This window comes from Onychostruthus taczanowskii, unplaced genomic scaffold (genome assembly GCF_017590055.1).
Source record: "Onychostruthus taczanowskii isolate IOZ18803 unplaced genomic scaffold, ASM1759005v1 scaffold20, whole genome shotgun sequence".
Taxonomy (NCBI): domain Eukaryota; kingdom Metazoa; phylum Chordata; class Aves; order Passeriformes; family Passeridae; genus Onychostruthus; species Onychostruthus taczanowskii.
The window spans coordinates 274,060-287,037 of NW_024499240.1; the positions used below are offsets into that span (position 1 = coordinate 274,060).

The window sequence follows — 12,978 nt, forward strand, 5'->3', positions numbered from 1 at the left end:
CTCCAACTCCTCCGCCATGGGGCACCCAGCATCAGCAGCTGTAAAGCTCACCCAAGGTACCCCCTCCATCCCTGCCAGCCGAGGTTCCTGGCACCACCGTGCCAGCAGCCCGGCCTCCCCAGCCCCACGCACCCAGTGCTCCCGGCAGCATCCCCCACACACACCCCCTTGCCCGGGCGCCGGCCCCCCCAGACCACACTGTCCTTGCAGTCCTCGCATTCCAGACGTCTCAGCGCTTTCACAGCTCAGAGATAATATTCACGGCGAGCAGACGTTTGCGTCAGTGTCAGATAGATCTCAATGCCACCCTGCCCCGGGGGGAGCGCAGTGGGCAGACGGGCTGGGCAGGCAGGCAGAAGCCCGCGGCAGAGCCCCCCAAGCCACCAGCCCGCTGTGTGCCCCACGGTCATGCTGCTGCTCCTGCACCTGCTGCCTGCCATGCTGCCCACCGCCGCCCTGGCCAGCTGCACCGCGGCGGGTGCCGACCGGCAGCTCGTCCTGGCCAAGGTGCGGGCTCGGGTGCTGGAACACCTGAGTCCCCCCCTTCTCCAGGAGGAGCCACAGATGGAAGCAAGGAGGGTACACCGGAGAGACGTCCTTGAAAACACCGAAGTGGGGCCAGAGGAGCTGGAGGACGCCTCCCAGGTGATCTTATTCCCTGCCACAGGTGAGAACGTCCTGATGAAAGGGTGAAGCAGGGTGGGGGGTTGGAGCAATGCAGATGCTGAAGGATGGAGAGGCTGATGTGGTGGTCTGTGGGAGAAGGGCAAGAAGGTATGCCAGGTTGGGACATGGACATGAGTGAGATTTGATGGAGAGCCAGGAGTTGGAAAGGTATGGCAGGCAGGGACAGGCAGAACAGTTCAGGACAGACAGCAGAGGGACAGGCAGCACAAGAGGGTGCTGAGAGGCTGGGAAACAGCTGGCTGGGCAGGCTGCAGAGACATGGGAAAGGCTGAGGAGCAGGGTGGAATAGGGTAGGATGCTAAGGAATGGGGCAGGATACTGGAAGGGCGGTTGGAATATGAAGGAACAGGGCAGGGTGCTGAAGCATGGGGCAGGATGACCAGCTATAACAGCAGGAGATGGGGCAGAATGCTGGGGGATGGGATAGGATGTACATGCCGGGGAAAGAGGGCAGGATGGCTAACTATGGGACAGGACTGGGAGATGGGCCAGGATGCTGGGGAGGTGGTCAGGATGCAGAGTATGGGAGAAGGGGACAGGTGACCAGTTATGGGGCTGAATGGGGCAGAATGCTGTGGAGGCTGAATGCTGGGGCACAGGGCATGATATGGACTCTGGGGGAAAGGGGCAAGACAGCCAGCTATGGGGCAGGATACTGGGGAACACAGGTGACAGTAATGGACCAGCCTAGGGCATAGTAGGGATCAGCTGTGGGGCATACATAGCACAGAAGCTGCTGCACAACACATCAGCTCCTCTGCACCCTGCCACAGCCTATGCCAGCAGCCAGGTGCCCTGCCAGCACTCCAGGGACCTCTGCAACATCCCACTTGCCATCTGGCATAGGAGATTCTCCCCAGTTTTGAGTGCACACCCTGATCATCTTTTCCCCCACACAGATGTTCCCTGTGAGCCCACACAGCCAGACAAGCTGCTGGAGGAAGAAGGGATTTTCACCTACCTCTTCCAGCCCTCGGCACACACCCTGAGCCGTGTGGTGACTTCTGCCCAGCTCTGGTTTTACACGGGCCCCTCGGCTGCCCCCAACCACTCCAGCCCTGACGTGCTGACCCTGTCACCTCAGGGCCGGGTGCCGGTGACTGCCATGGTGGAGCGGACACCCGAGCACTGGACAGTGTTTCACTTGGCCCCAGTGCTGCTGCCCCAGCTCTGGCAGCCGCTCTTTGTGCTCCTGGTGCGCTGCCCTGGCTGCCCCTGCCTGGCCGAGGGGGACAAGATGCCCTTCCTGGTGGCCACCACCCGGGCCAAGGGCGGTGAGAGGGCCCGTCGCTCTGCCATGCCCTGGTCCCCAGCCGCCCTGAGCCTGCTGCAGCGTCCCTCCGAGGAGCTAGCTGCGCACACCAACTGTCGCCGGGCTTCCCTCAACATCTCCTTCGAGGAGCTGGGCTGGGACAAGTGGATCGTGCATCCCAGCAGCTTTGTTTTCCACTACTGCCACGGGAGCTGCGCTGCAGGCCACGGGCTGAGCCACCGGCTGGGTGTGCAGCTCTGCTGCGCCGCCCTGCCCGGCACCATGCGCTCCCTGCGCGTCCGCACCACCTCCGACGGCGGGTACTCCTTCAAGTACGAGACGGTGCCCAACATCCTGGCCGAGGACTGCACCTGTGTCTAGGGCACCCTGCAGCCCAGCCCCGGACCGTGATCCCACCCAGGAGGAGTTGCTTTCTCAGTGGAACCCTGGCCACTGGGATGGGGCAGTTTGGCTGTACTGCCCTCCCCTGCACAAACCAGATTTTTGGGCTGGCCAGTGTGACCATCACACTGCCAGACTTGCCCTAGGGCCAGTCCCAGCTCAGAGCAAATCAGGGCATGGTGGGGCATGGATAGGCACAGCCTATGGCAAAGGCATCACTGCCCCGCCAAAGCCAGGCTGCTGTCTGCAACCGGATTAGCCCTCATCTCTCCCCACGTGCTTCCCTCCTGCAGTTCTGCACCTCCACAAAGACTGGTGTCTTCCTCCTGCTGCAGAGTTCAACAGCTTCCTCTGTGCTCCAGGCAGGGCCAGGCTGCTGCAGCAGGACCAGGATGTGCCTGGGTGAGCCCATGAACCTCACACTGGTGGCAGGGCTGGTAGCACACATGGCACCACAAGGTGCCCTCTCACAGCAGCACAGCTTGTTGGAAAGCTTAATGGGATGAGTGAAATAAACCTGTTCCCTTTACTAAAGCAGCCTGGAAACACCAGTTTCTGTCTAGATGGAGAATGAGGGGATGGGCAAATACTGTTAGAGGCATCCAGCTTTGATTTGGGGTGCCAGAGAGGGGACTGGAGTATGCTGGCCAAAATGGGCATGGTGTGGCTGGGTTTGATCCTGCCCCAGGCAGGGGTGTGCAGAGCAGAGCAACATCCCTTCTGCTCAGCTTGTGCAGGAACGGGGCAGCGGAGGGCTGGGGAGACGTGGGGATGGTGGGAGGATGGGGAGGCAAAGGAAAGCCCCGGACCTGGCCCCTTGGCAGTGATAGGGCCAAAGAGGAAGGCGGCCAGTGCAATCCCTCTCCAGCAGGATGATGACGGCTGCCCCGGCCGCAGCCGCCTCCTCACGGCAGGAACAACTGAGTCACCCTCAGCTGGGCAGCAGGGAGGTCCCAAGGCACGCACGGCAGCGCCAGCCCAGACGCACAGGATTCCCTTCCCACCCCTTCCTCCCGAACGAGCGGATGCAGCAGTTCAGTACAAAACGTCTTCAGCGTTTACTAATATAGATATTAAAAAAAAAAAGAAAAACAGAGTGACAATCATTTCCGAGTAAAAAACAACGCTACAAAAGTCCCCATGTGACCCAGGCTGAGATGATGAGGAATGCTCCACTGGCTCCTGGCCGAGCCCAGCTCGGGGCACCACGTCCCCACACTGTGAGGCCAGGGTCTGGCTCCGTGCAGGGGGTCCCAGCCCTGCAGCCAGAGTGGGAGGAGACAAGTTTTGGTCCAAGGGCGGCCTGCCAGGACAGGGCGGAGGCAGTGGGAACGACAGCCCCTGACCTCTGCACAGACATTTCCAAGCAGGCCAGCCCCGCAACTCACGGCCCCATGCCAGGATGCTACGCAGCACGGCCTCCCAGGCTACAAAGTCACTTTCTGGAAGTGCAGTGCCACCAGGACCCCTCCCACCCCCTCCAAGAGTAATGCCAGCCCAGCACTCTGTCCCACAGCTTGGCCCAGCCAGCCAGACCCCCAGCCTGCTCCCCTAAGTCCCCCTACCTTGGGGGGCAGTACCAAAATCACCAGCACATGCATCAGCCAGTGCTGCCACGGGTGGCAAAGGGCATGGGGGGCACAGGGAGGTGTGAAGACAACATGCTGGGGAAAATGGGTGTGGGAGGAGGAAAAGTGGGTGAAACAAGAGATGGGGGGCACAGGGCCAGAGTGGAGATTGGGATGAAGTATAAAAATGCCAGGGTGCACACGTTGATGAGTTTATAAAAACGTACAAAAATAAGATATTCCCTTTTTGAAAATTAAGTAGGAATGAACCCCATGGCCCCTGACCCCTCTGCTGCCCACTGGGACAGGGCTGCCCAGACTGCCCCGCTGGGCAGGCGTGTGGCATCCTTGGCCCTGTGCTCCTGGCAGGACGCCTGTCCCACGGTGGCGGTGGCAGCCACTCCGGCAGACACGCTGTCGTCCCTGGCGACACTCACAGCCCTGCGGGGAGCAAAAAGCAGGTTAGCACCCACCCCAGGGGGAAAGGCATCCTCTCTCCAGGGGAGCCTCGGGGCAGCCTCCCATGCCTCCACCCCGGTGGGCGGGATCCATCCCTCTTTCCCGCTCACCCGTGCTCCTGTCGCAGGCGGCGGTCCCCTTCTCGTGGGCGAGGTTGAGGCGGTTCTGCTCGGCGGCGATGCCGTTGGCCTCGGGACTGCTGCTGCGGGCAGGGCTGGGGGGCCGTGGCGGGGGCTGGAGGTGGAAGGCCACCTCCAGGTGCTCCTGGGCCAGCCGCAGGTGCTCACGCAGCCGGTCCAGCTCATGCACCGGGGGAGCTCCAGCCAGGAAGCGCCCCTGGGCCAGGCTCTCCCGGTAGTCCAGCTTGCTGTTGGTCAGTGGGGCTTGTGGCAGCTCCTTCTTCAGGGAGTGGTAGGTGGGGGGGGCGCTGGGGGCTTTTTTTGGGTATTGTGGTGCAGGACTGCCGCCAGTTGGGAGTGGGGGGCCATCAGCTTGGCTCAGGGCATCACGGATACGCCCCACACCAAGGTGCAAGAGCTCGCAGATGTTGAGGAAGAGGCAGAGCCCGCTGACGGCGTACATGATGAGGAGGAAGATGGTCTTCTCGGTGGGGCGGGAGACAAAGCAGTCGACAGTGTGTGGGCAGGGGCTGCGGCTGCACACGTAGGAGGGGCTCACCTCAAAGCGGTACAGCAGGTACTGCCCGAAGAGGAAAACCATCTCCAGCACGGAGCGGCACAGCAAGTGTAGGACGTAGGCACGCATCAGCCCGTCCTGCTTGATACGGCGACGGCCATCGTGCTTCTCTCCGCCCTCTGGGCTCTTCTCCTTCTCCACTTCGATCTCCTCAAAGATCATGGGGTCTTCTTCATTGTCATCCTCTGCCTCCTCGTAGTCTCGCCCGGCTCCCCGGCGCACCACCGGCATGCGCGCCCGCCGGGCTGACGGCGGCCGGCGCCGCGAGGCCTCAGGCATGCGAGCGATGCGGTGCATGGCAAAGCCCAGGTAGAGCACCGACGGCGTCGCCACCATGATGATCTGGAAGATCCAGAAGCGGACGTGGGACAGGGGCGCGAAGGCGTCGTAGCAGACGTTCTCACAGCCCGGCTGCTGCGTGTTGCAGACAAACTTGCTCTGCTCGTCGTAGTAGATGGACTCTCCCCCCACGGCCGTCAGCACGATGCGGAAGACAATGAGGACGGTCAGCCAGATCTTGCCCACAAAGGTCGAGTGGTTGTTGATCTCCTCCAGGAGCCGCGTCAGGAAACTCCAGCTCATCCTGACCAGGCAGTTGGCTCAAATCCTGCAAGGAAGGGGCAGGCAAAGAGGCACTGAGTAATTCTGCATGCATCTCACCAGGACTCTGAAGTCTGCCAGCTGCTAGCCGAGCTCTGTCCTGCTCCCTCTGTCCCCCCTCCAGCATCAGTGTCCCTTTCCTTATCCACAGATCCATAAACACAGCCCTGCTCAGGAAGCTGCCTCCCCAAAACTTTATTCCCTGCTCAGCACCGCCTCCCTGTGCTCCCGTCTGCATCCTGCTCCCACCCTGCCACCAGCCAGGTGGGTGGAGGCGATGGGGAAAGGCTGGGACATCCTGGTTGCCTGCAGGGACACATCTAGGGGAAGAGTGAGCACAGTCACAACCAGAGCAAACATGCCAGAGTAGGGCAGCACAAGCTGGGGACTGTGAGGGGACAAGCAGGAGCAGAACCACTTCCTTCTCATCTAGTGACACAGCACCCATTTATCACCTGGCACTGAGCAGGTCCCTAACGAGCATCACACCCTGCAAAAGCATTCACACCTTCCCACGAGGGTCCACAGGCCACTGGAGGAAGGCAACACATGGCAGCTCCACTGGCACACTGCAGCTGCCCACCCTGAGCCCTGGCTGAGGGGGGCAGGTCCCCAGAGCAACATCCCCCCCCACGTGCTAATCAGCCAGGTCCTCTTCGCTCCACAGAGCTCTCCTCTGAGGCTCAGTAGAGATGCAGCATCACTCTCCCACCCAACCTCTGTGCTGTGCCCTCTCTCCTGCAGGATCCCAACCCCCAAAGCCTGCGGTGGCCAGTGCTCACAGCACCCTACAGATCCACAACAAGGGCTGGTGGGGGGATGGAACAGGGGACAGGACAGTGATAGCAAGGGGCAGTGTGGGGTAGCCAAGGAATTGCACAAAACCCTGGCAAAACAGCTGACAGTAGAGATTTAGGAGGAAATTACAAGGACCATGTCACATCTCCTGGCCAAAGAAGACACAAGACACCCACAACACCCACTGCCACCCCTGGTTTCAGCAGCTTCTGCATGAGATGATGCAAGCCAGGGCAGCAGGTGGCAGGGATGGCTCACAGTGAACAGAGGATATGTGTCTGCACAGAGCCCCCAACAGCCCCTGCCAGCCCCATCCCATCACCTCTGGCCAGGGCATGTCCCTGCAGATGATAATTGATGCTGCACTGATTCCACTATTGTCCAGAACAAGAGGATCTTTTACACTGAGCTCAGCCAGCCTCCCGACCAACCTCACCTAAGCAGAACAGTCCCTCCAGCACAAGCATCTATGCTGGGGACATGCTCTTGCTGCAGGAGGTGGCACAGGCTGGCAACACGAGGGACCCAAATTCAGCCCATCAGGGCCACCACCCTCCTGTGGTCATACGCCCTGCAAGGTTTCACTGCTGCTCTGTCTCCCAGGTGTGAACCCCTCTCCCCCACTGCCTCCCTGGAAGGTAGGTGCTTTGTGTCTGCCTTTACCCTAGTCTAGCAGCACACCACCCTGGCACCAGGTGAAGAACAAGGTGAGAGGATGAGGCAGGAGGACAGTTCCAGGAACTAAAACCCAAGCTATGTCAAACCACGACAGGTACCAAGCCCAAGGAAAGCAAAGCCATAGGGTGGCATTGCTGTGGTGGCTATGGAAGTGTGGCATGGGAAGGGCTGGCAACGTGGGATGGCAGCAGCAGCGGGCATAGCCAGGGCAGAGCTACCTGCAGCCCGTCCTCTAGCCGAGGCAGGTGTCCAGAGGCCAGTTTTCAAAGCAGCACAGCCATCCAGGGCCTCCTGGCCACGCTGGGAGTCAGGACTAGCACCACATACCTTGGCTGGGCCCTACACCTACCCCTCAGTCCTGCCGACCCCAGATCCCTCTCGTGGGGCTCCCAGTCCCCTCTGCCCTGAGACCCCCAGTTTCCCCTGCCCAGGGGCACAGCAGCAGGCATCCCACCCTGGGATCCTCACCAGCCCCTGCCCATCGGGGGACGCTGTCCCACTGACCCCTGCTACCCTGGGGACCCAGCCCTCAACCCCAGCCTTCTCAGGGTCCCCGGTCCCACCGACTCCAGTGCCCCGAGGGCCTCCAGCCCAGCTGCCCCCGCCTGTCCGAGACCCCCAGACCCCGATCCCGCCTGTCCGAGAACCCCAGCCCCCGATCCCGCCTGTCCGAGACCCTCAGCCCCCGATCCTGCCCGCCCGCGGCCCCAGCCCACTCCTGGGGCTCCCGCCGCCCGGGGTACGGTCCCCGGGCCACCTGCCTCGCCCAGCCCCACGGCCCCGCTTCCTCCCGCAGCACCCCGGCCCCACTCACGGCACACCGTGACGAGCGGCTCCCGCCGGCAGGCGGACAAAGCGGTGGGGCGGCGCGCCGCCGCCTCCCGCCGAACAAAGGGGCCCGGGGCCGCCCCGCCCCGCTCCCGCCCGCCCGCCGGTGCGTACCGACCGCCCCGCTCGCATCTCCGCCCCGCGTGTCCCGCTCCGCTGCGGGCAGCGCCCGCGCCACGGAGCAGCGGCCCCGGCCCGCCCGCTCGGGCACGGCCCGGTGCTGCCCTCGGTCCTCCCTGCCCGCGGCTTGGGAGGCCGCGCGGGGCTACGGGCTGGGGCCGGCGCCGGCCGAAACTCTCCCAGAGGCGACTCCCGCCCCAGCAGCTCCGTCCGGCCCCGCTGCCCGGCTCTGTCTCTCCGCCCCGCGCAGCCCTTGGCTCCCGGGAGGCCGCTCCCTCCCGAGGCTCCCTGCCCGCTGTAGGAGGACGCTCCGAACTGCGGGTGCGGCTCAGCCCGCGGGATTTTCAGGGGTGAGTCCGCCGCAGGGTTAGAGGAGAGAGCCCGCTCTCCGGCCTGAGAGTCTTCTGCACAATAACCTCCTGTTCCTTATAGCGTGCTTCCCCGCCCAGTGGAGAGCGAGGATGGAAGAAAGGAGAGATCTGGTGGCACAGAGGAGAGAGGTGGCCCCACACATGGTGGGAACGCAGAACAAGACGTGCCTGTGTGGCGGTAATGTGCCTCAAGCCTTTTGAAGCCTGTGCTGCTCCTCGTGTCCCAGGCCAAGTTCCTGCAGCAGGACCGGGCTGAGCATGCAGCCCCTCGAGAAGTGCCCTTAGAGTCACCTACTGCACCGCCAAGGCCAGCGCAATGGCAGCAGCGGCTTTGAGTCACCACCCTGCAGCCGTGCCCTGTCCTTTCACCGAAGGACCCTGGCCACTCAATTTATGCACTGCTAAAATTGGCTCTGTGGGAATTTTGTTGGTGCTGAGTCTCCACACTGGGCCAACCACACCTTTGACGTCCTGGGCCCTGTTGTGTGGGGACGAGGAGGGATACTGAGAAGTCTTGCACAACCCAAATAGTCATGCCAAAGCTGGTGTCTGCATAAGCTCATGGAGCACTGCTTCTCCTTACTGAAACACGTGCTCCTTCTGCTGAAGGATTTCTAGGAACTGGCACTCTGGTGCAGCACTGGGGCTGCTGGGGCAGGGCCAAGGCCAGGAGGCTGGGGCAAGGAGAGCTATGGGGACTGTGGCAATCACATCCAGTGTGGAGTTTTGGTTATTCTGCAGCAGCCCTGCTGCTTCTCTAAATCAGCAAAGCCACCAGGGCATTGCATCAGCACCCACAGAGCCTGGACACAAGCTTAGTGCTCTTACGTGGGAGGGCAACTGGAACCCCCCCAGAGCAGTGTTCTGTACTCTGACAGAGATGCAGGTGCGTGCACAACAGGTTGGGAAAAAAGGCGCTGCTTTGGGCTCTTGCTCACTCCTTCCTTCTCCCCAGCTCATGGATGGATCAGTCCCAGGTAACACGTTAAGCTCTATGGAGAGAGAGCTGCAGCAAATGGAGGGGAATTTGACTAGGACATAAAGAAATAGTTTTCATTGAATCCCATTCTCATGCATGCAACTGTGGCATTAACATTTCTGTAAGGGAAAAGTGCGTTCCAGATTCAGCACAGACACTCTGGTCACAATCTCCATCCCAGGCCAGGAGAAACAGGAAGAAGTGGATGCAAGGAGACAGCAAGCTGAGCATGGAAATGCAAGCTTTTGGAAGAATGTAGGGAAGTTTTCAGCTCCAGAAATGAAACCCAGAGCTGCAGGGAAGTGACACCTGCAGTGCAGCATGGAGAGGTGGGAACAGGGCAGTGGGCTGCCAGCATGAGGACAGCATTCCAGCATGCTGGGGAGGTCAAGCAGCACATGTTCAACCTCCTGCTCTTGCCTGGCAGTTGAAGTGACTTGTGGCTTTCCCCACAGTAACCACTTGTTTTCAAGTGTTTCCAGCCTGGAAAGCTTGCCTCCAGCCTGGCTTCAACCCCAGGCAGCCGAGCAGTTTGCCAAGGGTAAGGGACCTGTGTGACCCTTTGACTCTGGTGCTCAGCGCATTAAGAACAAGCCCCTATTTCACCAGCCTCACATGAAACTGGGGAGTGTGACCTCTGAGGCGCTGCAAAATGAAGCCCTTGTGCCCAGAAAGAAAGTGCTTGTTGCGCTGGGGTCAGGCACCACTGCTGCAGCATTTTTGCACAGCACAGCTCAGCCCATGCCCGGGCTGCAGGGCAGGGATGGCCTTGGAAGGCCAGGCCCGGGCTGGTGTCACACAGCCCACGGACAGGAATTACTGTGCTTGTCAGCATCCCACTGGCGTCAGAGCCCTCCAGCTTCCCCTGTGATGTTGCCCTGGGTGTTCCTGCACTCTACCCTTTTCTTAAGCTTGCAAAATCCAAATGCCTGCACAGGCATCATTCTTTCAGCCTTGGGTGGAGGGAACACCCTCATCATCCCCGGACGGGGACAAAGGGTGTTGCCCACCCTCATCCCTTTCCACATCAGCTGAGGCTGACAGAGCACAGTGGGCAGGAAGGATGTACAGACCAGCAGTCTTGTGGGGTCTGGCTCAAAGACCAGTTTTGCAGAGGAAACGGGCACTGTCACCAACCGCAAAAACGAGGATCAGCCCCAAACCACTGAGTCTGTGGGGCAGAGCCACGGAAGGGCAGCTGCACAGCCCAGCAAAAGCAAGGGGAGCTGACAAAAGAGGAGATAGTGGCTGAGGGGGAGTGTAAGCAGAAGGATAAGAAGAACATCCACTTGGACAAGTGCTCAGGAGGGACACTGGCAAGATCTTGTGCAAGCACTCGTTCCTCCCTGTTTAGGCACAGTGCTGAAAGAGAGGCACCTTCTGAGATGCCAATGCCAGCCCCTGCCTTGGCCACCAGACACAGGGTGCAGGGCTCAGTCTGGCTCTTCATAGCAGCCTCAGTTTCTGCTCTGATCAATACAGCAGGATGGGTTGGGCCATGCTATGACTCTCTGCTGTCAGGGACAGTGACAGTAAGGCAGATGGTGGGGCTGGGTGCCCTGGGTGTGTTTGCTGCGGGGTGCCATGGACAATGCCTGGTGCTTGGCAGTGGGGTGAGGAAGCCAGCTCCACCCTCCAAGCAGGGCCGAGCAGGCAGCACTGGAGGCAAGCAGCAGTGTAGGTAGGCAGCATGCATCCCTGGCAGCAAACACGCTCTACCCAGATTAAACAACTTGTCTGGCACTGGGACAGGGAGCAGACAACTCTATTAGGGACTGTTTGTCCTGATACAGGACAGCTCCATAACTAGCTTAATACCCTTCCTTTGATAACAGGCAGAGGCACGCTCCATCACAGCAGCACAAAGGGCAATGACCATGCCCTCCATCAGAGGCTGAGCAAAGCTGAGATGGCTTTAAAATAGTTTCCTTCCCTGTTATCCCCCCACTTGATTATGCAGCACAGTGGGGCCACAGCCCCTGCTCACCTCTCTCATGCTGTGGTGTCCTTCACAGTTCCTGGGTGCTGACTTCTGCCAGCACCACACAGAGCACTTGAGCTCAGCCTGTGTTGGCTGTTCTTCCCCTAAGTGGAGGGTAGCCCACAGGGAAGGGCTTTACACAGGCCCTGGACACTGCTCTCTGTGCTGGGTAAGGATCACTGGCACCTTGGAGGGATGAAGGTGGCCAGACAGGTCCATGACCCATGAGGAACATGAAGTAAATGACCAGGCACTCCAGTCACCAGGCTTTGCTAGTTCAACATAGTGCAAGGGGGCTGACAGTTTTCCTACAAGCTATGTATGCTCAAGGCAGTACTGCTTTAGAGGGCAGAGAGATGCAGCAGGAAGCACTGAAATAGCCAAACCCATGCCTGAAGGCATCATTTTCATTGATAACAGCCGAGTAAAGCAGGGCTGATGCCCCTGGAACAGTGGTGGTAGCTTCAGGCTCATGGCAATGGCCGCCTGAGCCCACGGCTGCCTGCAGCCTGTCTCCAGAGCCCTATGGCAGCCTGGAAATCCTTCCAGCTACAAACACCTTGACAAGAGACTACTACAAGCAAGCAGGAGGGAAACAGAGGTTCAGACCAGCCTTGCTCTGTGCTAGCAGCTAAGTGCTGGAGCTCAGTGCACCGAGAAAAGGAGGAGAAGAAGGAGCAAAATCCAGATTGTTTAAGAGTACAGCTGGGGAACGGCATAATCAAAACTGAGACAGGCAGAAGATATCTGCAGCTGGTTCAATATATATTCCACCTTTCTGCAAACCCCAGCTGTCCTATTCAACCCCAGTTCCCACAGAGCCATCAGTGGGATGCCTGCAGTGCTGGATGGTGGAACATGTTACGGGAGCCCTCGCACACCCCCAGCTGATGCAAGGAGACCAGTTAATGTAATCACTGCACCAGGTGCAGGAGACCCTACAGCAAAGCATTTGTGATCATGCAGTAACCAAAAAGGGGTTAATCTGTAGTAACCAGGAGAAAATGCAAAGTGAAAACAAAGCAAGTGTTTCATGAAGGGGCAGCAGCCAGGTTGCGGCAGTGCATGTGAACTTTTTTGTCAGTGCAGCAGCCAAAGGAATGCAGAAAAGCAGGGTGCTGTTAATGGGACCAAGAGGCTGGTGCTGAGCAGGGAGCACAGACCACCACAGACATGGCAAAGAAGAGAAGCAAATGAGTAGTCACCTCTGAAATAAAAGTCAGGAAGAGCTTGAGATGAGCTGTGGACATGCACACAACCAAAGTCTTTGGTTCTGGCAATCCACTTTTTGTCAGGCCCCTCAACACATACCCAGACACTGGAGTAGCAAAGGTGCAGCTTGGCTAGGACCAGAAAAGCAAGTTCCAGGGATGAGTTTTCTCAGGGAATCAGCTTGAGCAGAAGAGACACCAATGAGCTGGTCCAGTAACTCCAAATTTGACTCTTACCCTTTGTGAAAAATGCGACTATAGAAGGTGAAGGCAGAACTTACACAAGCTCCTTAAATGACGAGATGAAGACATAAAACCCTACTGGTGTTTACTGGCTCAGCTCCCTGA

The 12,978-nt window shown here is 59.6% G+C and overlaps 2 protein-coding genes across 4 annotated transcripts; one reads left to right on the top strand and one right to left on the bottom strand.

The window, feature by feature from the left end:
* Positions 1 to 300: 300 nt before the first annotated feature.
* Positions 301 to 2,806, top strand: INHA (inhibin subunit alpha). The gene is made up of 2 exons (XM_041403474.1): positions 301 to 667; positions 1,587 to 2,806. Exons 1-2 carry the CDS (start codon positions 301 to 303, stop codon positions 2,318 to 2,320), a joined length of 1,101 nt encoding a protein of 366 aa, XP_041259408.1. The 3' UTR covers positions 2,321 to 2,806.
* A 569-nt stretch (positions 2,807 to 3,375) lies between these two features.
* On the bottom strand, positions 3,376 to 8,323 carry LOC121335476 (gap junction gamma-1 protein-like). Of its 3 annotated transcripts, none has more exons than XM_041403671.1 (3): positions 8,083 to 8,323; positions 4,479 to 5,671; positions 3,376 to 4,350 (listed from the first exon to the last, which is right to left on the bottom strand). In XM_041403671.1, the coding sequence occupies exons 2-3, from the start codon at positions 5,644 to 5,646 to the stop codon at positions 4,343 to 4,345; spliced, it is 1,176 nt and encodes a 391-aa protein (XP_041259605.1). In that variant the 5' UTR covers positions 5,647 to 5,671; positions 8,083 to 8,323; the 3' UTR covers positions 3,376 to 4,342. The 3 variants fall into 3 exon arrangements, with proteins under 3 accessions (XP_041259605.1, XP_041259606.1, XP_041259607.1); XM_041403672.1 differs by having other exon boundaries at positions 7,955 to 8,091; XM_041403673.1 differs by lacking the exon at positions 8,083 to 8,323 and adding an exon at positions 7,962 to 8,020.
* Between the last annotated feature and the right edge of the window lie 4,655 nt (positions 8,324 to 12,978).